The sequence below is a fragment of the Neoarius graeffei genome, chromosome 12 (assembly GCF_027579695.1).
Source record: "Neoarius graeffei isolate fNeoGra1 chromosome 12, fNeoGra1.pri, whole genome shotgun sequence".
Classification (NCBI taxonomy): Eukaryota; Metazoa; Chordata; class Actinopteri; order Siluriformes; family Ariidae; genus Neoarius; species Neoarius graeffei.
The window spans coordinates 5,773,237-5,800,501 of NC_083580.1; the positions used below are offsets into that span (position 1 = coordinate 5,773,237).

The 27,265-nt window shown below is 41.1% G+C and overlaps 1 protein-coding gene across 3 annotated transcripts in view; it reads left to right on the forward strand.

Moving 5' to 3' along the window:
- Positions 1-27,265, forward strand: part of ctif (CBP80/20-dependent translation initiation factor) — a 174,922-nt gene that overhangs the window by 30,850 nt on the left and 116,807 nt on the right. For 2 of the 3 annotated variants that reach the window (XM_060935414.1, XM_060935416.1), the window contains exons 2-7: positions 7,247-7,467; positions 9,703-9,774; positions 14,023-14,145; positions 14,228-14,301; positions 17,162-17,266; positions 24,855-24,933. In XM_060935414.1, the coding sequence (XP_060791397.1) occupies positions 7,291-7,467; positions 9,703-9,774; positions 14,023-14,145; positions 14,228-14,301; positions 17,162-17,266; positions 24,855-24,933 (630 nt within the window). In that variant the 5' untranslated portion in view covers positions 7,247-7,290. Of the gene's footprint in view, positions 1-6,861; positions 6,958-7,246; positions 7,468-9,702; positions 9,775-14,022; positions 14,146-14,227; positions 14,302-17,161; positions 17,267-24,854; positions 24,934-27,265 lie in introns of those variants that run through there. The other variant, XM_060935415.1, reaches the window with a different exon arrangement.

Below are 27,265 nucleotides of genomic sequence, written 5' to 3' on the forward strand. Positions count from 1 at the left end.
TGTGTGTGTACTTGTGTGTGTGAGTGCATGTATGTATATGTGTGACAAGGGTTCCCTGAGGTCTCTACTCTATATCATTCATAAAACAAGATACACAATAAGTATGTTTGAGGTTTATTAAATCTTAATAAAGAGAAATATAATGTCAGTGTGAAAGAATGGCAAATTACACATACCAACAGTAGGCCATATGAAATCCATAAGCTGACAGATATATCACAGCAGTAGACCTTGCACTAGAAGAATGTTAACTTTTGTATGTGTGTGTATGAAAGTGTGTGTGTGCATGTGTGAGTGAGTCCAAGCATTTGTGTGTGTGTGACACCAAGTAGAGTGGTGTTTATGAAATCTAAATAATCAATAAAGAGAGAAAAATAAAGAGTGTGTGTAAGAATGGCAAATTACACATACTTTCAGTCCAGATGTGTGGATGGCATCTGATGCTTTCTGATACTGTCTGTTTCCTCTGCCTCCATTTCGTCTGTCTCTGCATCTTCTCTGTCTGATTCTCCTCCCTCATTTTCTCTTCCTTCTGTTCCGTCTATTTCTGTTTTTCTTCCCTCATTTTCTCCTCTCTCTGTTTCTCCCTCAGTTTCCTCTATCAAAGTTTCTCTTAAAGGCCTATCTGATTCTCCATCCATTTGCCTTCTCTCTTTTCCTCCCTTTTCTCCTCTTGTAGTTGATCCTGTTTCATCCTCTCTTTGCCCTATTTTCCTCCTCTCACTCTCTCCTCCTTCTGTCTCTCCTCCTGCTGTTTCTCCTGGCCCCGCAACACTGTCTGTCTCTCCACCACTATCTGTAAAATTAAATTAAAACGGCTAAGTACACCAATCATGTCGACAAGTATTTCTGCCCAATCTGAATGCTATAGCCTTCTTTAAAAAATAAACACACACACCCACCCACACACCGAGAAGGGCGGGGAGGAGTGACTTGCCTAACATTACTTTAGGCTAAGTTCTCTATATTATGTCCGTGACATGAAGCTAGCATGCTGTCATCATGACTTCGAGATTAACATGAAATGACAACTATTTGTCTTACAATGCGCTACAAATACTGAATTTATGTTGATATAATAATTACCAAAAACTTTAGACTGCACTAACAACGTCATTTGTCTGCCAGAAAGGTAGGCTAATTTGTTGGCACAAGTTAACAACCTAACGTTAGTTAGTGGCATGGTTCACAAACCAAAATGATGGGGAGTTTATCCTAAAAACGTGAAGTTCAGGATTCTTTTTGGACTCACTGTGTCGAGACGTTTTGCTGGTATCAGCTGGAAGGGTGATGCTCCGACGCTTCAGAAATCGCCTAATATCCATTTCTTCACACACGTAATCAGTGACTAATGAATCTCGCAGTCTGCTGGCTCCCGCAAGAGGGCGAGCGGTAGACAGACAATTACTACGCGTAGGCTACGCAGTGTTGATAAAACCCACAAGAACTTGTGCAGGATCTACTATGTGTAGGCAATTGAAAAATAACAGAAAAGCTGTTTTAATATCTGTATAAAACAAGAGACATACGTGCGTAAACTGTATTTAGAGGTGGGTAAACTATGCTTGGACATGCGTAAACTATATTTAGAGGTTCATAAACGCTATTTCCTAAAATCTGGAGGTGGGTAAACGGCGTTTATGTGCGTTTACGCACCACTACATCCCAGCTCCTCAGTATACAAGTGCTCTTCCATGGCAGGGAAAAAGAAACTACATTTTGCCGCCTATGTAGTCCCCTATTTAAACAAATAGGAGTCATTCAGGATTCAGCCATGTTTTTGCTTCCTGTTTTTACTCGACCAAAGTTATACAGTATTATGAGCTTTAAACTGCATAAATAAAACCATTTGGTGAAACTTTGAAGAAGAGATTGTACTGGTTTAAAGTTTTTACCTAACGTTTTCATGTCGACTCCAATTAATACACTAGTAGAATCGATGACTAGTTTAGTAGGCCAAAACTTTTTTCAATTTTTGACTGTACCAGCCTGAAAAAACTTGCGACAGTCAAATGGAAAAAAAGCAAGCTGGTCATGTTGTACTGGACTAATCTATGACTGAGTATAGTAAGTGATACTTGCGTTTGCTTACCTCAAAGTGTCCGCAGATCATGCACAGACTTATCCATTATATCCACAGTTTTTTGCCAAGTCTCACACCGGTTTCTTTCAAGTCTACTGTTGGGCCAATAAATCATAAATAAAACGGCTCAGGTTTGTTTGTTTAAGTCGTTTGCCACTCCACTTTATTCTCGTGGGTTCACATACCGCTGCCGTTATTTCCCCCTAATCACGAGTTTGTTGGTCTTCCAAAATGGCGCAGGGTCTGTTTACTTCCGGTTTCGGGTGACGTCAGTGAAAGGGGTCAATAGAGATCTTGCATGTGACGTCACAGCCGATCCAGATTGTGACAGATGCCATCGTGTCGGTCAAACGCCATATTCCGCCTTCTACTTCTAGTTCTACTTCTGCTTTTACTTCTACCTTTTCTTCTGGAAAACCCTACTATAGACAATTCTACTACAACGGCTGCGGCTACAAGCTCTCCCTACCTGTGCACGGTTTTTATGTTTTTTGTGTGTATTTTTGCGTGTTGTTCGTCTGTACCGGACTTCAATATCCACTACAACCGTATGGACTTACTGGACATTGGTTTCCAGCAGAAAATGACAGTTTGTAGCAATTTCCATCACATGCACAACATTCCGGACGAGAAAAAAAACCCATTCCGGACGAGACCAGATTGCGAGACCAGCGGGGTCTCCGTGGATTGTTATCGGAAGCAAAGGGAAGGAGGCGGCGCCGGGAGCCGAAGCAAAAGCGAGGCTACAGGCAGAGCCGGCCTGTTGACTAAGCTCAGAAAACAGCTACTCAGACCTCCACTGCCAAGCCTCTACCTCTCCAACGCCAGATCCATGTAAACAACACGGACGATTTGGAATTACCTTATTCTATAATTGGCTGGTCAGTGCTGTACTCAATACTTAAGTGACTTACCCATCCAGTGAGGATCATTTTCTTGCTTACAAGATGCCACATCTGAGTCGCTGACAAATCCTGAATTTCTGTAAAGAAAACTGTGCAGAGATTTATAAGCACGCAGTGCTTCACCACTGAACAGCGAGGGAAAGTTAATGAGGTAATTATACACGTCCGGGTATTCCGCTGGCAGTTCAAAATCCGGTCGTGAAAACTCCGTCCGGAAAGCCATAAGGGTCACAAATCTGTAGATCGTTTATTTTAGACATATATCTAGTTATCTGTTCATTAGAAAAATGAGCCGTGTAGTCCCTTGGTTGAAATTGATCCATTCTGTACATGAGTGTAGCAGTATTCAGCGGTGTTTTTGACCAACACGATGGCGGTTGTGTACTTTCCGGTCACGTGACTGCAAGATCTCTATAGAGCGTCTCATGGTTTAGGGTGAGGGTTAGTGATTAGGGGTAGGATTATGGGAGGAGTTGGATTAGATGTAGCTCTGCCCCCTGGACTTTTGATTCTGCAGCAAAGACTTAAAAACATCTCTTTAATTAAAAGTGAACCTTTTGGATAAAAAACGGCTCCTGACGCTAATTTTTTTCGGCCGATTTGATTATCGTTAATGAATGTTGTATTTCTGGATTTTCATCTCAAGCCCATGGAGGAGGAATAAATGAAGCGGAGAGTGTAGTCATGACAAGAAGCTGCATACAGCGCTGCTTCAGTGTCGTTTCTGCGTGAAGATCGGAGAACATCACAGCACAGGTGGAAAAAGATCCGTATCGGACTGGATTCTTCAGATTCCTGGGTGAGGTGTCGTGTCTGGCCAAGCAGCAGATTGTGTTTAGCATAACGACGTGACAGACAAATGAATAGTTATCTTTGTACGGCAGGTGTAGTACGGTTTTAGAAAACGTGAAACGGACTGTGGCAAGATGGTGATAAACGTGAGAAGAAGTGGAAGATTGGTGGCTGATGGAGGTTGAGTAGGTTGTAATGAAGTGAATTGTGTAGATCTCCTTAACCAATTGCTCTTACCGACGGTGCAGGTTTATAAGGACGTTAAATAAAGCCGGATAAAACGTTTCATTGATTAATCAAGAGATCTATATTGTGTTTAAGTGCTCTGTCAACAAAGAAGGGTTCTCCCATGGGAAACCCTGCACTGCTCACATTTCCCAGAGGTGTGTGGTGTAGTGCGGTGCAGATGTACATGTTTTGTAAGGACCGTAAGTCCTCATAATGATATGACTCCATCCTGTGTCCTCACAAAAAACACCATTTATTTGAAAAACTACAACCCTGATTCCAAAAAAGTTGGGACAAAGTACAGATTGTAAATAAAAACGGAATGCAATGATGTGGAAGTTTCAAAATTCCATATTTTATTCAGAATAGAACATAGATGACATATCAAATGTTTAAACTGAGAAAATGTATCATTTAAAGAGAAAAATTAGGTGATTTTAAATTTGACAACAACACATGACAACAACACATCTCAAAAAAGTTGGGACAAGGCCATGTTTCCCACTGTGAGACATCCCCTTTTCTCTTTACAACGGTCTGTAAACGTCTGGGGACTGAGGAGACAAGTTGCTCAAGTTTAGGGATAGGAATGTTAACCCATTCTTGTCTAATGTAGGATTCTAGTTGTTCGACTGTCTTAGGTCTTTTTTTTGTCGTATCTTCCGTTTTATGATGCGCCAAATGTTTTCTATGGGTGAAAGATCTGGACTGCAGGCTGGCCAGTTCAGTACCCGGACCCTTCTTCTACGCAGCCATGATGCTGTAATTGATGCAGTATGTGGTTTGACATTGTCATGTTGGAAAATGCAAGGTCTTCCCTGAAAGAGACGACATCTGGATGGGAGCATGTGTTGCTCTAGAACCTGGATATACCTTTCAGCATTGATGGTGTCTTTCTAGATGTGTAAGCTGCCCATGCCACACGCACTAATGCAACCCCATATCATCAGAGATGCAGGCTTCTGAACTGAGCGCTGATAACAACTCGGGTCGTCCTTCTCCTCTTTAGTCCGAATGACACGGCGTCCCTGATTTCCATAAAGAACTTCAAATTTTGATTCGTCTGACCACAGAACAGTTTTCCACTTTGCCACAGTCCATTTTAAATGAGCCTTGGCCCAGAGAAGACGTCTGCGCTTCTGGATCATGTTTAGATACGGCTTCTTCTTTGAACTATAGAGTTTTAGCTGGCAACGGCGGATGGCACGGTGAATTGTGTTCACAGATAATGTTCTCTGGAAATATTCCTGAGCCCATTTTGTGATTTCCAATACAGAAGCATGCCTGTATGTGATGCAGTGCCGTCTAAGGGCCCGAAGATCACGGGCACCCAGTATGGTTTTCCGGCCTTGACCCTTACACACAGAGATTCTTCCAGATTCTCTGAATCTTTTGATGATATTATGCACTGTAGATGATGTGTTCAAACTCTTTGCAATTTTACACTGTCGAACTCCTTTCTGATATTGCTCCACTATTTGTCGGCGCAGAATTAGGGGGATTGGTGATCCTCTTCCCATCTTTACTTCTGAGAGCCGCTGCCACTCCAAGATGCTCTTTTTATACCCAGTCATGTTAACGACCTATTGCCGATTGACCTAATGAGTTGCAATTTGGTCCTCCAGCTGTTCCTTTTTTGTACCTTTAACTTTTCCAGCCTCTTATTGCCCCTGTCCCAACTTTTTTGAGATGTGTTGCTGTCACGAAATTTCAAATGAGCCAATATTTGGCATGAAATTTCAAAATGTCTCACTTTCGACATCTGATATGTTGTCTATGTTCTATTGTGGATACAATATCAGTTTTTGAGATTTGTAAATTATTTACAATTTGTACTTTGTCCCAACTCTTTTGGAATCGGGGTTGTAAGAACCACAATATTTCCTTCGTTAGATTAAGGTTAGGGTCAGGGTTAGTTTTAGGTTTGGGCTTGGTATTAATTTCCTCAAGTCAGTGGAAGGTCCTTGCAAAGAAAAGCATACATGTGTGTGTTCATGCAATTCGTAACATCTATGCACGTTTATGTCTGCCTCTTGGATACAAAACATTGCTTGGTTATAAATTTAAGTTACTGTTGCATTCTCGATTCTGATTGGTCAGATGATGTTGATTAATTTTCTCTCAGTGTAGTTGGCTCTGACTGTTGTTCCAGCTGCAAGAAAAATCGCAGGTTCTCGTTAATTCTGCTTGTTGGAACAGCTGGTTGAGATTTAGAGGTTCATCAGAGGTCCATTATGACCACATGTCTGAGCGATGCTACATACAGGATGTGACGCATTACTGTTCCGACACCAGTACATTCATACTTCCTGTCTATTTTTAGCACCAAACAAGGGACTGAACATCTGTCTGGATTGGAACAAGATGTTTCCTCATCATTTAGTGCTGATTCTTTCCCAGCAAAAGTGTTTCTGCCTTCGTCACCTCGTCTCGTGTCTGTGTTGTGGTTTGAAGGGGGTGGGATTTAGGAGAAACAGGAAGTAGTATGCAGTTATATAGAACGTTTGAGTAAATAAACCCTTGAACCTGATGCTAGTTCAATGGTCAGGCATTTATTAACACACTACTTCTCCAATTATAAATCCTCTTTGCCTGGCCAGGATTCAAGCAGGGACTTAGGGAAGATTAGAGTCTCTTTATGGACATGGAATAAGACGGGACAGACTGGAGTGAAGAAGAAAGGAAGGAAGAGGGCAAGCTGAGGTTATAAATAAAACGCTGAATGCCAGAATAGGGCTATAAATGTTGTGAGTAGGTGAACAAGCTGCAAAACAACTATAAAACGAGGAAGGAGTGATAAGAGAACGTGCTCACGTGTCTGTTCATTTATCACAAAGTTTTCCACATGGCAGTGAGGTGATGATACCTGGACACATTCTCAACATTTTTCCATACTACAGCTCTGTTGGAGAAATATTTCCTCTCCGAGACTTGCACTAGCTGGCTAAGGTTACGTTTAATTATCTATTCACTGAAATACCACTTTCCTTTCAGAAATCCATTACATGATTTTGCTAAATTCTGTTGAATAAGTTTGCAAAGTGAAAAACTGCTCAGCTGATTTATTATATTTTTTTAAAGTTGTGCTAACACTTAAAGCAGATAATTGGCAATTTTTTTAATGAAATTAGTTTTATTCTGCACTTTCTAGTTAAGAAATCTGACAACTGTACAGTAGCTTACTGAAAGCTATCATATATTAACAAATTTGGTCGTCTTTTCTGTTCTCTGTCCACAGCCCCACCCCTCTTTCCTTCCCTCCCCCTCAGTGTGCTGGTTGCCATGGAGAGCTCATCAGTGGCGTCGGCATCATCGGAGGCGGGAAGCACGCGCTCACAGGAAATCGAAGAGCTGGAGCGATTCATTGACAGCTACGTGCTCGAGTATCAAGTGCAAGGACTTCTAAACGACAAGAACGAAAACGAGAACGCAGACAAGACGCAGTCTAACATCTCTCAGGTTTATAGAACCATAACCTGTATAAACCCAGTCCAGTGTCTCTCAGGTTTATATAACCATAACCTGTATAAACTAGTACAGTACAAACCCAGTCCAGTGTCTCTCAGGTTTATAGAACCATGACCTGTATAAACCCAGTCCAGTGTCTCTCAGGTTTATATAACCATAACCTGTATAAACTAGTACAGTACAAACCCAGTCCAGTGTCTCTCAGGTTTATAGAACCATAACCTGTATAAACTAGTACAGTACAAACCCAGTCCAGTGTCTCTCAGGTTTATAAAACCATAACCTGTATAAACTAGTACAGTACAAACCCAGTCCAGTGTCTTTCTCAGGTTTATAGAACCATAACCTGTATAAACTAGTACAGTACAAACCCAGTCCAGTGTCTCTCAGGTTTATAAAACCATAACCTGTATAAACTAGTACAGTACAAACCCAGTCCAGTGTCTTTCTCAGGTTTATAGAACCATAACCTGTATAAACTAGTACAGTACAAACCCAGTCCAGTGTCTCTCAGGTTTATAAAACCATAACCTGTATAAACTAGTACAGTACAAACCCAGTCCAGTGTCTCTCTCGGGTTTATAGAACCATAACCTGTATAAGCTAGTACAGTATAAACCCAGTCCAGTGTGTCTCTCGGGTTTATCAAACCATAACCTGTATAAACCCAGTTCAGTGTCTTTCTCATGTTTATAGAACCATAACCTTAACTAGTACAAACCCAGCCCAGTGTCTTTCTCGGGTTTATAGAACCATAAACTAGTACAGTACAAACCCAGTCCAGTGTCTCTCACGGGTTTATAGAACCATAACCTATATTAACTAGTACAAACCCAGTCCAGTGTCTTTCTCGAGTTTATAGAGCCATAACCTGTATAAACTAGTACAGTATAAACCCAGTCCAGTGTCTCTCTCTCTCAGGTTTATATAACCATAACCTGTATAAGCTAGTACAGTATAAACCCAGTCCAGTGTGTCTCTCGGGTTTATCAAACCATAACCTGTATAAACCCAGTTCAGTGTCTTTCTCATGTTTATAGAACCATAACCTTAACTAGTACAGTACAAACCCAGTCCAGTGTGTCTCTCGGGTTTATCAAACCATAACCTGTATAAACCCAGTCCAGTGTCTCTCTCGGGTTTATAGAACCATAACCTATATTAACTAGTACAAACCCAGTCCAGTGTCTCTCACGGGTTTATAGAACCATAACCTATATAAACTAGTACAGTACAAACCCAGTCGTGTCTCTCACGGGTTTATAGAACCATAACCTACATTAACTAGTACAAACCCAGTCCAGTGTCTCTCACGGGTTTATAGAACCATAACCTATATAAACTAGTACAGTACAAACCCAGTCCAGTGTCTCTCACGGGTTTATAGAACCATAACCTATATAAGCTAGTACAGTACAAACCCAGTTGTGTCTCTCACGTGTTTATAGAACCATAACCTATATAAACTAGTACAGTACAAACCCAGTCCAGTGTCTCTCTCGGGTTTATAGAACCATAACCTATATAAACTAGTACAAACCCAGTCCAATGTCTCACGGGTTTATAGAACCATAATCTATATTAACTAGTACAAACCCAGTCCAGTGCCTTTCTCAGGTTTATAGAACCATAATCTATATAAACTAGTACAGTACAAACCCAGTCCAGTGTCTCTCTTGGGTTTATAGAACCATAACCTATATAAACTAGTACAGTACAAACCCAGTCCAGTGTCTCTCTCGGGTTTATAGAACCATAACCTATGTTAACTAGTACAAACCCAGTCCAATGTCTCATGGGTTTATAGAACCATAATCTATATTAACTAGTACAAACCCAGTCCAGTGTCTCTCACGGGTTTATAGAACCATAATCTATATTAACTAGTACAAACCCAGTCCAGTGTCTTTCTAAGGTTTATAGAACCATAATCTATATAAACTAGTACAGTACAAACCCAGTCCAGTGTCTCTCTTGAGTTTATAGAACCATAACCTGTATTAACTATTATAAACCCAGTCCAAAATCCTTCAGAATGTTTTAACCATGTAGACTATTATGACTGGTTAAAGAATAAAACTGTGGCTTTTGCCCTGTGAGCAAGTCGCCGCAATCTCAAGTAATTTTTCACTGTGGTCTCTCCTTATTTTGTTCCCCTCCCTTAATCTCTCACCCTGATCTTCTTCCAGTCATCCATCTCCCTGTCTCTCGCTCTCTCTCTTTCAGTGGACGGAGGACTGCAGTGATAAGATTGATGGGAGCTGGTCGTCCTCGCGTGGTAGGGACTCGTCCAAACCGGTGAGTCGTCTGGCCACGTGTTTGGCTTTCTGTCTGGACGTGTTGGGGGTCGAGCAGTAAATTAAAAAAAAAAAAAAAAGGGAGTCGACTAGTTAGCTTCTCTAAAGCACAGACTGATTCAGGATCGCTTTATATTTCGGCAGTTTTATTAGTGTAGTTGGATGCTGATAAACAAGAGCAAAGAATGTGTCAAATGGCATTCTTTACAACAGCACTCTAATTATTCCACCCAGGAGTTGAATCACCATGAAACATGGACGAAAATGAGTTTGGATCGGCTTCTGTGAGCTGGCATGCACCGCTGAGCTCAACGGAGTCTAAATTAGCCGAGTGGGATTGGATATTGATGTGTAACCCTCTCTGTCGGTGCTCGGAGAGCGCGCTTTTGCACAGTGGTATTCACAGTGGAGTTCACTATGCCACAATGCAAGGATTTTGTGTGTGGGTTTTTTACAAAGCAACTCGTACACACACACACCTCCCACACACATCATATAAAGTGATATCAGAGTGATTTTAAATTTGGTTCCAAACAGCACCATACTGCAATTTTAAAGGGTAGAATTAAAACCCCTGGAATTTAATCTTTACGTTTTGGCCCCACCTGTCATCCATGCCAACGTGTACGTCATGATAACTAGCACACACAGTGCTACGATGATCTTGCTCGTTTCTACTATCTTAGTTCCAAGTTAATATTGGTGAAGCAGTCAGTGTTCCTGTCGGTGTCTGAGCAGCAGGCCTATCATAAATATACAAGCAAATTAGCTTATTAAAATGAGGCGTATGTACCGGTAGCTGTAACCTTTACATTACGTTGTTGTAGAAAGGTGCACGTCGAAAGGCTGTCAGCATCTTCGAACAGGAAGAGGGACCTGCGGAATGAACAGCCTCACTGCACGTTTCTATTTATGTCCGTGCTGTTTCATCCTGTGCTGCTCAAGTCAGTACGGTACACCGGGCGCTCTGGTTGCTATGAGTTACTCATTCTGTCAGCAGTCTGTGTGTGTGTGTGTGTCTGTGCACAGATTTGGCGTCGGAACAAATTTAATGGCAGGCCATTAGGCGTCCTACAGTGGTGCTTCAGTGATGCTGTTTAACACATGAATCTGTGAAGTAAAACTTTTTTTGTGAAATATTTTCTAGGCAACCAACACCCCACGTCTCTAAACGATCCCTCGCTCTGTCTCTTTCACACGCACCAGTTTGCTAACTGCATTTCGTCAATCATTGATTTTATTGCGTAAAATAATGCACATAATACATGAATATAGTGTGCATTAAGATAGACGGGTAACACAAAGCGTATATTTCCATTATGGTCCTGTTAGTCAATCATTACTGACCCAACAATAAATCATAATCAAACTTATTGTGTTGGAAAACTTCCTGGTGCTGAGTCTGACGCTAAGGACTCCTTCCCCAATTGCTGGGTTTCACGTGACGTCACATCCGCCTTATTAGTTATTCAGAACTTTAGCTGGTGGTCTACCAAAGCTCAGTTGACAAAGTGTTTGTACGGAGAAGGTGCATTGCTCGCATGGAAAATGCCTTACGCTTGCGTTGTTTTAGGTTGTTCGAATCGATCAAACCGTGAAACTGGTAAGTTTCTTCAGAGTTCCGTGAGAACTAATAAAAAAGGGTGAACGAACACAGGATTTCACAAAAAGGCATCGAGAGAGGTGGTTTTTCAGTGAACCTCTCCGTGAAATCGAAGGGAGCCGAGTCGAAGCATGTTCGAGTTTGAAAGTGATCACTTGGTGAAAGGTTTGTATTTCCCTCTCAGCTCTGTCCTTAGTGTTTTCCAAGGACTTTTCTTGCTATGTCGTTATTTTACGGTACTTTTTTTTAGTCACGAAGCGCTAAAGTCCCCAGCTGTTTCTTTGCTTCCTCCTCACAAAGTCCATATGCATGAAGGTCGTGACAAAATTCTTCCCCAGCCGTACAGTTACAATGCGCCGTGATCACTTCTCCGTCTTGTTTAACTAAGATCCAGGTCTTTAAAGGGGTTTCTGATGATCTTTGTGAATGATTTACCTGAGAGATACAGTAAGAGCCTGCACAAGTGAGAACTGTTTGTTTACACTTCAACTTGCAGCGCTTGATAGCGAGGTCCTTTACCCAGCCACATACAAAACAGTTGCAAGCCTCCATACTCTTCTACGTTTTCATGTGTTTTGCGGTGTAGAAGGACGTCTGCATCACCAGATAGTTCGAGATGTCGGGGAACTCGACTGAAGGGTAGTTTTCGAGATCGTATGACAAATCCTTCTTTCCCAGACTGTAGGGGTCGATTCCATTGCACATAGCAATCTTCTGAATATATCTAAACCGAGCAGTGGCTTCTAGATTACAAGCACACTCTGATAACTTATCGCTAGTTGTTTGCACTAAGGCAGCCGTTTAGACCACCAGCTATTTCACTTCTAGTAAAACCACTAAGAAAAGTCACGTGACTGAAACCCAGCAATTGTTACCAAACCTCACTATATTTAAGGTATTCCACAAAATCGAGTCGTACATGAGCTGATGGCTGATGAGGTGCGTAGCACCAAGTTGGCTATAATCCATGTACGACGAGATTTGAGTGGAATAACTGCTTTATTCTATCCACATTCACTGGATTTTGAGAAACTGAGCATTTTTATTTTTTGCAAATTTGATTAAAAAAAAAAACTTTATACAAAACGTCTGACAAAATCATTTCCGCTTAGGTGGACTTCTTAAAACCTATTGATGGCGACACAAATTGACTTTAGTGTTGTTGTTTTTTTGTAGCAAGTGCTGTCTTGCTGTCATGCTGAGGTATAGAATAGCGTTAGACGTTTATTTAATTCATCCTTGGACATTTCAGTTCCGTAATTTTCAAACTTCGTTGAGCTTTTGAACCAGTCTAAAAAAATTAAACACCTTTTTAATGCTTAAAAATGAGGAATGTAAACAAACCGGTGACATGACAGGAGCAATTTGTGAAAAATGCAGCAATAATTCTTGAAAAATAAAATTTTTAAAAAAGATGCGTTCTTTCCATCAAATACTTTTCATTCCTTTTTTTGGGGGGGGGCATTTTGTTTTTGAGTAAAGTTTTTATTTCATCCTCGGTTGGTTCAGCAACACCCACCGCCATTTTGTTTTCCTCTACTCACGGTATATGAGCTGATAGCCTAGTAGTAGAGTAGCCAATCAGAGCTCATGATTGCTCATATCCATTGAATGTGGATAGAATAACAATAATTATACAAGTTCTTGTGTAAGTTGTTAATGATAACAGACTAGAATTGGGGCGTTAATATAAACCTGTGATTTGTCCCCTAACGGGAACTGCTGTCAGATTAATCCCCACCTTCTGACCAGTCAGAATTGAGAACTGTGTACATGGCACAGAATGTGTAAGCATGTACCACTCGTATTGATTTTAAGTAACTAGGAAAAAATAACATAATTGAAATATATTTATTGCAGGACAATGGAAAATTTAGGTTTTTTTGGTACCAAAGGTACTGTTGTCTTAGTTAAAAACAAACTTGTCTCTTTCTTTTTGTCTGTCTGTCTTTCTTTCTTTTTTCTGTTTGTCTTTTTTCCTTTTTTTCTGTCTGTCTTTTTTCCTTTTTTCTGTCTGTCTTTTTTCCTTTTTTTCTGTCTTTTTTCTGTCTTTCTTTTTTTTCTGTCTGTCTTTTTTTCTGTCTGTCTTTTTCCTTTTTTCTGTCCTTTTTTCCTTTTTTTCTGTCTGTCTTTTTTCTGTCTGTCTTTTTCCTTTTTTCTCTCTTTTTTTCCTTTTTTTCTGTCTGTCTTTTTTTCCCCTTTTTTCTGTCTGTCTTTTTTTCCCCTTTTTTCTGTCTGTCTTTTTTTCCGTCTGTCTTTCTTTCCTTTTTTCTGTCTGTCTTTCTTTCCTTTTTTCTGTCTGTCTTTCTTTCCTTTTTTGTCTGTCTTTTTTTCCTTTTTTCTGTCTCTTTTCCTTTTTTCTGTCTGTCTTTTTTCCTTTTTTTCTCTTTTTTCCTTTTTTCTGTCTCTCTTCCTTTTTTCTGTCTGTCTTTTTTCCTTTTTTTCTCTCTTTTTTCCTTTTTTCTCTCTTTTTTCCTTTTTTTCTGTCTGTCTTTCCTTTTTTCTGTCTGTCTTTTTTCCTTTTTTTCTGTCTGTCTTTCTTTTTTTTCTGTCTATCTATCTATCTATCTATCTATCTATCTATCTATCTATCTATCTATCTATCTATCTATCTATCTATCTATCTATCTATCTATCTATCTACAGGATGAGTGGGAACACAGCAGTAATGGAAGTACAGGTTCCAGACTGAGCTCAGGTTCTCGGCCTGGATCCGGTTCGAGATCAGGCAGCCAAGGACGTAACAAACAGTTCTGTCCACTGTCAAAGGTATATATAAATGCGCGTGCACACGCTGTTCGTTTGAACTGGTCCCCCTACTGAAACGATGTTTTCTTTCTTGTATGTGTAGAATGGAAACCGAGATGGCTCATTTGACATACTGGGGACGGACATATGGGCCGCCAACACCATGGACTCTCACGGGTAACCATCATCATCTTCAACTCTGTAATTATACGCACCTGAAATGAGCTCATGGGTCGAAACAGATTTGAGAAATTCCACCATCTCTTTCACCATGGATTTATTTCATGAACATTTTTTTTTCTAAATTTTTTATTTTTTTTTTGGAGCTGTGAACTTTCCATTTGTACAATAGATTAGGTTGGAGTTGACATTAGTGCTTGGACCCCTAAATGTGTGATTTTTATAATGCTCACAACCAGCATTAAAGACAAAAGATAGGGCTATATGTTATTAGAGTATATTAGAGCACGTTTATATCATTAGGGATATCCATACTGGTGTCGGGTATCGATCCGATACCGTGTTCATTTATTCATGCTCGTGATACTGTTTGACGTAAGCTTCGTGTATGTTGCTGCATCAATATGGATGATTAACGAAGGTAATTGAAGGAAGCGTGCTCTATGAAAATATTGAGGCGGCACATTTGAGGAGGTTGACAGCACGTTCTCAGAATACAAATAACCTGATTGATTGATTGGTTTTTATCTGTCTTAAACATAAACCTCAGCATGAGGAGTTCATTGCTAGGTGAGAAGTCTACGGACGATGCTAAAGTGAGTGAAGATAGTCGCTCTTCCTCAGAATGCTGTTCTTGACAATCAGCCACTATCGATTGATTGATTTGATTGATTGATTGCTTGAGGGGTTGTGATGCAGTGAGAATAGAAAACATGTTTTACGTACAGCAACGCTTTAAGTTGGAACAAAACCTGCTCTTCTCCACTGCAAGCCTGTTTGACCCGAGCTACCTAATGCATTTTATTTCAAATAAACTCTCTACCATTATACAGAATGAGTCTCGTAGTATAGGTGTGTGTGTGTATGTGTGTGTGTGTGTGTGTGTGTGTGTGTGTGTATATATATATGAGTGATTCCACGCTTATGGGTACTGAAATGGGGACATGAACTTCTTTTTAAAAATTCACCTAAAACCATTTCTTTTTTTACCATCAGGTCACAAAACATGTAATCTTTAATGAATGATATGTTAAAAGATAACTTTAATTTTCTGAGATGTAATAAAAACATATTTATATGCCAAAGTCAGAACGTAACAGAAGTGTTGTGGACATATATATTCTCAATTTTAACAATGTAGAATTACTTTTTGAAACATAGGAAGGTGATGTTTTAGCAAATATAATTAATAAACATGTGTAGTAGAATAAACGTACACATTCTTTCAATAAGATTAACATGGTATATAGCTAGATTGTAATTAATTTGTAACAGACGCGAGATGGACAATCGTAACAGAAGTAATGTAACAGACATCATTTTGGAACTCATAGGCTTGACTTTGGCATATAAATATGTTTTTATTACATCTCAGAAAATTAAAGTTATCTTTTAACATATCATTCATTAAAGATTACATGTTTTGTGACCTGATGGTAAAAAAAGAAATGGTTTTAGGTGAATTTTTAAAAATAAGTTCATGTCCCCATTTCAGTACCCATAAGCGTGGAATCACTCATATATATATACACACACACACACACACACACACACACGTGTATGCGCCCTTAACATGGGCACGATGTAAACCAAGGAATTATATACAGCATTGTGCAAAAGTCTGTGGCACCCTATTTTTTTTTTTTCCATACAAACTTCGTTATAGATTTCTATTTTATGACTTTTACATTATCAAGTCAGTACAAAAACATTTTAGAGTTCCAAACATTCATTCATTTTCCAGCATAAAATTAAATGTTACAGGGGAAAAAATAGTTAGTATCTGAGCAGTATATTCCATAAGAGAGCACTTTTCATATTAAAAAAAAGAAAACATAACGAAGGCTACTGGGTTTTGGTGCAAAATGAAGAAGTGAGTGTGACAGTCAAAGTGTCCAGAAGAACTGTGGCTGGTTCTGTAAGATGTTCAGTAAAACCTACAGCTCATTTCCGCATAAAACTGCACTGATGGGACCTGAGACTGCTATTTTATTTAAAGCAAAGGGTCGTCTCACACCAAATATTGACTTTTTGTTTCATTTATGATGTCTTACTGCATACTGTGTGGTTTTTTTTTTTTTTTAATGTTAAAACATTTCATTTCATTATTTTTAAAGACCTTTTTGGTCTACAGCATTTCTTTTCATGTGACTAAGCCTTTTGCACAGGACTGTATACCTGAGCTAAAAAAATTTTTTTTGTGATGTCTCAGTTCAATAGCCTTGGCTCCCAAAAATATGTTCTTGTACTCAGCCTTTTCTTTCTTCCTTTTAAAATTATTTTTAACTCTATCTTTAAATTCACTATTTTGACTATTTTTGTTGGTTGTCCTAATGAAAGAACTGTGAAACTGAACTAGTCTAAAGTCCTTCCCGCACCATGTGGCGCATAGGGCGGCGCCAAGCTCCGTTTCTGTAGCCCTCGACCTCTCGCTTATCACATAGCTAGGGTTACAGTGAGGGGGCTGGTCCTCTGGTAACTGCGAGAGTTTGACTCCCCATTTGCATCTGTGAAACTGAACACACTGCTATAAATTCCAGGTGTTTGTTTCCTTTTTGTTGTAAGGGTACACAAACTTTTGCTTGCAGCTGTCACTTGGTGAATGATCCTAGACGCTAACATTTGACAATACCGTACATACACAAGCTTGTATGAGCTACTCACTGTATTTTGTGTGTGTACGTTAATTTATAAAACGTTATACGTATAATAACCTTAAATTTATGACACAATATAGCAAATACCATTTGAGTGGGGGTTTTTAAATAAATAAATAAATAAATCTGTATCTGTGTAGCTGCTCTTGATGTACAGTGAGTACTGTTTATTTTAGCGCGCGTGTGTGTGTGTGTTACAGTGGTGCGACGTGGGACCTGCAGCCAGAGAAGTTGGATTTCTCACAGTTCCACAGGAAGCAGCACAGAGGAACACCTAAACCCCTCCCACACATCGACCGTGAGGGGTGAGTCCACTTTAAAAAAATATATATATATATACACTTTTACGGCAGAGCAATAGGGCCAGGATTTTATATTTTATTTGGAAACTTCTGAGAAAAAAAACAATTTTTGAGATTAAAGTCGAAATTTTCGAGGAAAAAAGGTCGAAATTTTCGAGGAAAAAAGGTCGAAATTTTCGAGGAAAAAAAAGTCAGAAATCTGTAGAAGGCGGGCTTCCATACGGAAGTGACGCTTACTCGCGGCCGGTAGACATGAATGGCTGAGACCAGAGCCATGGAATTCAGAGTTGTGACAACCGGGGTACAGGAAGTCGGTTGGTGATGTGAAGGCTATCACACTGTCAATGTCCGACTGATTTCGCCTCCTGAAAAGACCAAGTTCACAACACCGCCTCTTCAAAGTCTGGATAGAAATCACAATATTGTGATTCTGTGCCAAGACTGCAAGGATCTCTTTGTTATTAAACCCAATCCCGAAATAACATTTGATTAAGTCATCCATTTCAGCAGCACTAAACACAGTAGTAGCAGACTAAGTCTCCGTCAGCTCTGAATGACCTGGTACTTCCTGGTAGCCTAAATTTGTGACTTTTTTCTTGAAAATTTCGAGTTTTTCTCAAAACTTTTGACAAATTTTGACTTTTTTCTCAATTTTTGCCTTTTTTTCTCAAAAGTTTTGAGATTGTTTCTCGAAATTTTTGACTTTGTTTCTTGAAATTTCTGACTTTAATCTCGAAAATTCTGAGTTTTTTTTCTCAGAAATAAAAAAAAAAAGAAAAGTATTTCTTAGTGGAACTATCGCTCTTCCGTAATATATAAAATATTATTCTATCCACGTTCACTGGATGTGAGCAATCACGCGCTCTGATTGGCTACTCTATTACTAGGATATCAGCTCATATACCATCAGTAGAGAAAAACAAAATTATAAATAAACTCCCAGTTCTTCTTCTTCTTATCCCTTTCACATTTCGAAAGCTGAACGTGACTTAAAAAAAAATGGCATTCTGTTACTCATGTAACTAAAAACAAACGCTGATGTAATATTAACTCAAGAACCAAATATTAAGTTGATAATTCACTAAACATTCTTGCTGCATTCGCTGATTTATTTGTAGCTTGCTCCAGTCACTAGATTCAATGCATATTTATTTTTCTTTTGGTAAGATGCTGTACTACTACTTTTTTTTTTTGGTAAATAAAATGGCTAATCTTAGTCTGTTTCACAAGCTGTTTTAAAATGATCTTTTCTCCAGTAGTTTCCATCACTCCGTCAAGGATTAGCACAGATTACGTCATCCCATCTCCCAAACTTAATAGAATTTACACTCTTAATCCAGTTATAAAGGTTTCACAGTGCGCTGACGCACAAACACGGGTCAGACTTCCTGATCCTCACAATGCTGGGTCACATCACAGCTATAATTACAGCGTTTAGTTTTTATCACTTAATTTTAGATTTAATATGTATGAATTCTAATACAGTTGAGTAATAAACTATTATAATAACAGCTTGATATTGGGCTGTGAGGGTTTCTGGGCGTTGTGGTGTCATGTTTTAGTTTATACTGGCCTCTAGTGGCAAGAGTGCGGTGTTACACCCTGTTTCCTCTTTTCCCCTTTTATAGTCATCAGTGTTGTACATGATAACAAGGTTTTGGATTTCAAAAAAGAGCATGGTGTATGTTTATTGAAAGTAAACAACTCGTGACTAAAGTTGTGTAAAATCCTTTATTAAAAAAAGAGAAATAATGCTTTCACTCCTAATACTCCATATAAATCGAACTCTGGTGCGTTTTTTCCCTCTCGTTCTGATTATCTCGCCGTTTGAAAACTCCTGTAAAATCATTACAGTTAAAGGCACTTTACAGTCCGACTCGCTGCACCTCGGGGAGATTTCTTTCGGAGACCGTGATGAGCCTGTTTAGGAGGATGCGAGCGAGGATCTTGCTTGCTATTGAGAAGTGATATGCCCCTGTACTTTTCCACAGAAGCTTTGCTTCCCTTGTTCTTGTAGAAGGTTGCAATAAGAGCATCCCCGAGGCGCAGTGTGGCTTTAGACCAGGGCGCAGCACTGTGGACGTGATATTTGCTATGAGACAGGTGCACGAGAAATGCATTGAGCAGAACAAAGCCCTCTACTCCGTCTTTATAGACCTGATGAAGGCCTTTAACACTGTTAACAGAGAGGCCCTGTGGGCAGTGCTGGAAAAATATGGTTGTCCTCCCAGGTTCTTGAAGATGATCCGGCTGCTCCACGATGATATGACGGGGCAGGTCCTCTGCAGTGGTGACCCCTCTGAAGCATTCACCATCACAAATGGCGTGAAACAGGGCTGTGTTCCAGCCCCTGTCCTCTTCAACCGGTTCTTCACCTGCATGTTGTCACATGCTGTTCAGAACATGGAGGAGGGTGTCTACATCAGATACCGTCTGATTGGCTCACTCTTTGATCTCAGGTGCCTAAATGCTAAGACCAAATGCCTCCAGAGACTCCTACAGGAAGTCCTCTTCGCTGATGACTGTGCCCTCCTGGCACATAAGAACAGAGACCTGCGGACAATGCTCAACAGGTTTTCTGAGGCATCCAAAGCTTTTGGTCCTACCATCAGCCTAGGTAAGATGGAGGTGTTGCACCAGCCAGCTCCAGACTCAGTCTCACTGGACCTAAGCATCAGCATCGACGGCACGCTGCTTAAAAACGTCAGTAACTTCAAGTACTTGGGAAGCATCATCTCGAATGATGGCTCGCTAGACAGAGGGAGAACCTCCAGGATCAGCAAGGTGAGCCAGGCACTGGGAAGACTGCGCAACAGGGTACTTAACCAGCGCAGCGTCAAGCTCTCTACGAAGTTAAGTGTACAGAGCTGTTGTCCTGACAGTCCCTCCTCTATGGCTGCGAGACCTGGACTCTGTATCGCAGACATATCAAACAGCTGGAGAGCTTCCACATGCGTGCCCTTCACTCCGTGCTTGGCAAGACAGAGTCACCAACCTGCAAGTCCTAGAAAGGGCAGACTGTACCAGCATCAAAGCCTCCCTGGTTAAATCCCAACTCTGTTGAGTGGGACACGTCATCAGGATGGAAGACCATCACATCCCCCCGCCAGTTGCTGTATGGTGAGCTAGTGGATGGCAGAAGGAAGCAAGGTCATCCATGTAAGCGATACAAGGACACCTTGAAGAGGAATCTCCAGTGGTGCGACATCGAGCCCAGAGAACTAGAGGCCACAGCCAGTGACAGAAGTCGCTGGCACATACTGACCCATGCAGCCTCCATAAATTTTGAGGACAAACGGCGGCAGAGACTCGTCGAGGCACGAGAGAGACGCCACAGAGCACGTTCAACAGCTGTCACGACATCAAAATTCCAGTGCTCCATCTGTTCAAGACTCTGTGCTTCTAGATTTGAGCTACAGAACCACATGAGAAGTCACAAACGAATCACGCAACGCAACAAGTCGTCTTCGGATACGAAGAGCATCCAACCAATCACAGTCCGACTCCCTCTACAGCTGTGGAGTGGAATTCAGTGTTCTGTCACTGTTGTAAATGCAAGTCACGCTTTGAGAGCCCTTCATGGACTCCTGTTTGTTTACAAGCTGAAGGAAACAGAATGGCAGAAGCTGAAAAACCACGTCGACTATCAAGTTCCTGTAATTTCCTTGGAGGATATTACACGGTGGTGTGAAGATATGAAGTTTATCTTCAAGTGGTGAATGTGTATTTCATGGGTGAGTGAAGCGAATGAGTGAAAAATATTTTCAACACAAGAAGATAAACTTCTTCATATCTTTGTGCCACCGTATAATCATCATTATATTATATGGAAACATTGACGAATGCAAATGAAACGAAAGAATTTTAATTTGGAACCTGTTCGCCATTTTGACAGTGCACGTCTAGTCAGAGGGAAAAGGCATAGAGTGACGCCATCGGAGTGAAATATCAGGAATTATTATACATACAGGCCACTTTTTCGATGAAATAAAAATGCGTTCTATTCCCTTCTAGCAGGTTTCATTCATTTGGTTTGACAGTATGCAATATTGTTAGCATATCGCTTAAGGCCAATTTATGCTGACAACGCAGTCCTCACAGACGGTGTCGCAGATAGCGTCTGCGTAGCCCCCCCACCTTCGCAGACGCTCTGCGCGCACCTCCTAAAAATTGTGACCACCGCAGAAGCCTCGCAGACAGCGTCGCAGACAAGAGGGCTCTGATTGGTCCACTCTACATCCGCTGTACACGCACTTCCGCTTCACTACTTTCCCGGTTTGGTTTGTTTTCACGACCGGCATTTTTAAAAACACGAGCGAAGCTGGAGCAGCACGAAGAGCGGTTGATCGAGGAAGTGAGGAAGTACGTACATCTATACGACTCCAGTTCTAGTCATTATAAGTAACCGGAGGATAAACACTCCACTAACCACACCCACCAACTACTCCTAGCGACTTCGCGCCCCCTTGCGTTGTGGCGGTGAATAACATCGCGCACGCCTATTACTCCTCGCTCAACGATAAATTACAACTGTCTGCGAAAAGCTATCTGCGAAAGCCTTGTCGCAAGAGCATGCAGAGGGCTTTATCCTACGTGTATTACGTCACTCTACCCAATGGGGAATGAGCATTGAATATGGTTTACGATATTGCATGGTGACGTCACATGTCGGAGACGTAAAACTTCGGTGCTAGCGAGCGACTGTGACAATTTGTAAACAAACATGGCCGCCAGGTTTGTTTCGTTAAATACAGAAGATTTTGAAAGAATTTTGAAAGACAAAGATGCGTTGAACACCCGAAAGGAATGTGTATGTATTTTAATAATAGTAATAGCTGGCTTTTTTCCGTGGTGTATCGGATATATTCCATTCAGCTACTCGTCTTCAACTCGTTCAGGATCATGCTAGCTGAATGGAATAGATCTGATATACCACGAAAAAACCCCAGCCAGTATTATTTAAATATGTTGCTCAGATCCGCGATGTATTTTGTATTAAAAATGCGAGTTTTTCAACACAAGAAGATAAACTTCATATCTTCAAGCCAACGTGTGATTTTTTTTTTTTATTTTTATTATATAATATCGACACATTCACAAACAAAAAGTACCCAAATTTATCAAAACAACTCACTCATTGATTTCCTTACGAGTGACATATAGAGATTAATGTCACAGTTTTGGTTCTCCATGTCCCGGATGGAGCTCAGATTAAAAATGAGCGGCGTATTTCCCAGTAAAACACTTGCGTTTATGTAATGAGTTGCATTGCATTACATTATATTAATTTGTATTTAGTAGTGCTGTCAAGCGATTAAAATATTTAATCGCGATTAATGTCGCGACTGTCATAGTTAACTCGCGATTAATCGCAATTTAATTGCACATTTTTGTCACATGAAAAACCATGTAATTCTCTTATCAGCATAAAAAAGTGAATGGGCTTGCTCACCGTTCGAACTACGGGGGTACTCGGGGGATCCGAGATCCCCTGAAACAGACATGATATCCCTTGAAAACATGATTTGGGAAATGTTGGGGGGTCTCTAAAATATTGGCAAAATGTTTATTGACATAGCAATTGTGTGTAACGGGAAGCATTTGCATATCCGAAGTGAGCGTGCGATGGAGATCCGCGCTCTGAGACAAGTGCAAGCACCCCCCCAAGGGAAAAAAGGGACCCCCCGAAAATATCGGCATAGTTCGAACACTGGTTGTACCAATGTTTTTTTTTTTTTTTGCAGAGCATAACACGTCTTGTCACAGCCACTGCAAAGTGGGGCTGGAGCCGCCGATGGGAAAACGAAACCTAAGCCGAGCACCGTGGCTCTTCGGGGGAGGGCAGAGGACTCTGGCTGTGTGGGGCGTGGCATTACAGTCTAGCTGCTATCGTTTTTCTAAGCAAAGTCTCTGTTCCAAGTTCCTGGCAGTTTCAAAAGCTTATGAAAAACCTATATCATGTCACAGAGCGTTAATCTCGCGATAAAAAAATTATTGCCGTTAAAATTGAGTCAAGTTAACGCGATAATAACACAACATTTTTGACAGCACTAGTATTTAGCAGACACTCTTATCCAGAGCGACATACAACATACCCAGAGCAGCCTGGGTAGCCGTTGGGGGTTAGGTGCCTCGCTCAAGGGCACTTCAGCCATTGCTGGTCCAGGGAATCAAACTGGCAACCTTTTGGTCCCTATATATATATATATAGCGGCACGGTGGTGTAGTGGTTAGCGCTGTCGCCTCACAGCAAGAAGGTCCGGGTTCGAGGGCCTTTCTGTGCGGAGTTTGCATGTTCTCCCCGTGTCCGCGTGGGTTTCCTCCGGGTGCTCCGGTTTCCCCCACAGTCCAAAGACATGCAGGTTAGGTTAACTGGTGACTCTAAATTGACCGTAGGTGTGAATGGTTGTCTATGTGTCAGCCCTGTGATGACCTGGCGACTTGTCCAGGGTGTACCCCGCCTTTTGCCCGTAGTCAGCTGGGATAGGCTCCAGCTCGCCTGTGACCCTGTAGAAGGATAAAGCGGCTACAGATAATGAGATGTATATATAAAAACTGTAGTATTGCAGGATTTTTTACAAATATGACTGCATAGTTTTGTTCTATTGTGATATCAGAGATGAACAGTAACATAATGAAAAGAATAACAGGGTTTTAGTTTGGTTTAATCCCATGTTTTGCATTTTCTGGCCTTATACATTGAAAGTGGAGTACGTGTTTAATCGACATGATACAGGAATATATTACACATTGCCCAATGTATATTATCTATTAGCAACTAGCTGAGAGAGGCTTATTTGGCAAGAGCTTCAAGTTTTTGAAGTGAGATGATTATTTATTTATTTATTTATTTATTTATTTTAAAGTTGCATGCAGGTCTGAGACGGGACTGAGGTTAGATGACTTGTAGTTTTGCCAGATGACACAAATCTCCGTGAGACAGTGATGACACCGATACAGTTAGAGCCTACACCTCAATCTTTCCTAAGTAACACTGACCGGGATGTACCGTACACACTGCTGTCGGATTGTCATTGTTTTCCGGTTAGCTGTGAGACTTGAAGTACACGTGCGCACTCGGACATTTTTCGTTCATTTATCAGGAACCCTGATGTGTTCTCCAGCTCGATGCGATCTCGTTCTTTAGGCAGGTGAGAACACCGGCATCACACATGTGTGGGTTCACACCAAAATATCCGTCCTGAGAGCATCTGAGTGAGGTGTTCTCGGTCTGCTCAGAAGTGCGCGCCATCAATCCACATCCGTGCATCTCTAATTTCTTCTCTGCCTGATCCACTTGCTCTCAGTGTTCTGTTTAATTTCATAATCGTAGGGTGTAGGAGAAAAGGTCTAGGTGTATAACTGGTATGTGTGTACGCTTGCTTTGGTTTTGGATGTTACTTTCTTTATCTCTTTCCTGACTCTATCACCTAAAGACCACAGTGTGCAGAAGGAGTTTGGTTTTTGGTGCAGCTCCAGTGTGATTTAATCTGATGGATCTTGTTTGGATCCAGGTTTGATGGATGTAATTTGATCAGTGGTACTGACGCGTGTGTGTGTGCGTGCGTCTTTTCCTCTTTTGTTTCCTCAGAATGATGAAGAGCAGATTCAATGATGACGATGATGGTATTGATCTAAATGACATAGAGAAGTTCCTGCCTGGCCTCCCAGTAAGTCTCACTTTTTTTTTTTTTAATCTCTGAAATTGTCTTTTATATTATAAATGTGTTTAATGGGCGTAGCTGTATACAGGCTACAGATAAACTATTTTCAGTTTTTAATCACATCGCGAGTCTGAACGGCAGTGAAATGTCTCCATCTGGTGGCTATACATGGAATGACAGCTGGAATTTTTTCAGCTCAATTCTGACATCTAGTGGTGTTTTTTGTGATTTATGACTGGAGAATCAGTCATGACTGAGATCATAGTTTGTTAGCAAAAAGGACATTTATTATCCTTTTGATGCAAAATTACACTTGGACAATCTTAGCCACATTAACTCAGCATAGTTTTAATATGTTAAATATGAACATAGCTCGGGCGGCACGGTGGTGTAGTGGTTAGCGCTGTCGCCTCACAGCAAGAAGGTCCAGGTTCGAGCCCCGTGGCCGGCGAGGGCCTTTCTGTGTGGAGTTTGCATGTTCTCCCCGTGTCTGCGTGGGTTTCCTCCGGGTGCTCCGGTTTCCCCCACAGTCCAAAGACATGCAGGTTAGGTTAACTGGTGACTCTAAATTGAGCGTAGGTGTGAATGTGAGTGTGAATGGTTGTCTGTGTCTATGTGTCAGCCCTGTGATGACCTGGCGACTTGTCCAGGGTGTACCCCGCCTTTCGCCCGTAGTCAGCTGGGATAGGCTCCAGCTTGCCTGCGACCCTGTAGAACAGGATAAAGCGGCTAGAGATAATGAGATGAGATGAACATAGCTCGACTCATGCTGTTGAATTCTTGATTCTGATTGGACAGAAGGTGTTGGTTAATTTTCTATAACAGCAGCCCGGACAGTAGTTCCTCTTGCATGTTAATACACTCGTTTCTATAGTAACAGAGTTGCACAGGGACTTGTATGGCACATGAACCAAACCTATACAAGAAATGTATATTGAGCATTTTTATAGGAGGAGTGTCCACGGTCACCGATCTGCTAATTTCAAAAGAGAGGCTTAGTATTTTTTTTTTTTTAATTGCATTTTAGGGGAATTGAGTTTTCTAAAGTGGTGTGATTTGGGAGGGGAAAGGATAAATTAGGAGTGCACGGATCCTTTTTTTTTTATAAACATTTTCATATGATGCAGGTATAAGGGTCGACAGCGTAAAAGGTCATAGTGTCGAATTGATGCTGATCTGATGCTCAGTAGCAGAATCCTTAGCAGGAGAAAGACTGAGATTCGAAAATAGAATAGAATAGAAATCGACCAATCAGAATCCAGGATTAAAAAGTGCAGCGGTGTAAGTAAACTCGTTGATCTGTGTTGCCTGTTTTTTTTCAAGATGATGATCTTTCTTGTCTGTGTTTAAGACACGTGCGTGCACACACACACGGAGCTGAGGGAGGGAGGGAGGGAGGGAGGGAGGGAGTGTCCCCGCAGGTATGGATTTCCTGTGATGAGTGTGAACGAGAAGATGGCGTGAGGAGACGTGTCCTGGTGCCACTCCTTTAATGCTTTGTTCATCAAACATAAACCACTATGACATGACATTCTTTTCAGTCATCCTGTCTGGTTTATTGCACTGGAAGGTCAAAAGGCTATCTGAGCTCCTAACTCTTGTGTGAGTGTCTGGGTGTGTGCCCACAGGCTCTCTCTGTGTGTGCGTGTGTCCTTGCTACACCTCACGCACGTCAGAGTTCGACCAACCATGCTAATGCCATCCATTGTTCTCCTCAGAGTGACGCTCATCCCCTCTCTCATCTCTGTGTGTGTGTGTGTGTGTGTGTGTGTGTGTGTGTGTGTGTGTGTGGGTTAAACACACAAATTCATCATATCATCATCCAGGTCTCTGTTGCGCAGTAGATGTGTTTGAATGGTGGCGATGTTTCATAAAGATATCTCTCGATTATTTTTGGAGTCTGGCGGTTGAATATACACAGTAGCGTATGGAGCGTGTTTAGGGTTTTCTCTGCTCGCCTCACACCTCACACACATTTTACTGTGTGCGTTCTGAGTTCTTCCAGACTGAAAAGGGTGTTGCCATTCCTGGAATCTCTCAGCTCTGAGCTCGTTCAGTTTAGGGGTCGCGGCCGTGTGTGTGATCTTTCTATGAACCTGCTACGTACGTAAGCTGTAGGATGGCGTGGGTGGTGTTTTTTTTTTTTTTTTTTTTTTTTTTTTTTGTGCGTGTGTGTGTTTTTGCTTCTTGTTTAGTTTTATGAAAGGTGACATCCCCTTTTCCACAAGTTGATACACTTCTCTGAGGTTCTGATGAAATGTTTTGGTCAACATACCACAAGGATAAACCACCACAGCTCTTCCCTCCCTGTCTAAGGGCCCGGTCCCACAACACTCAG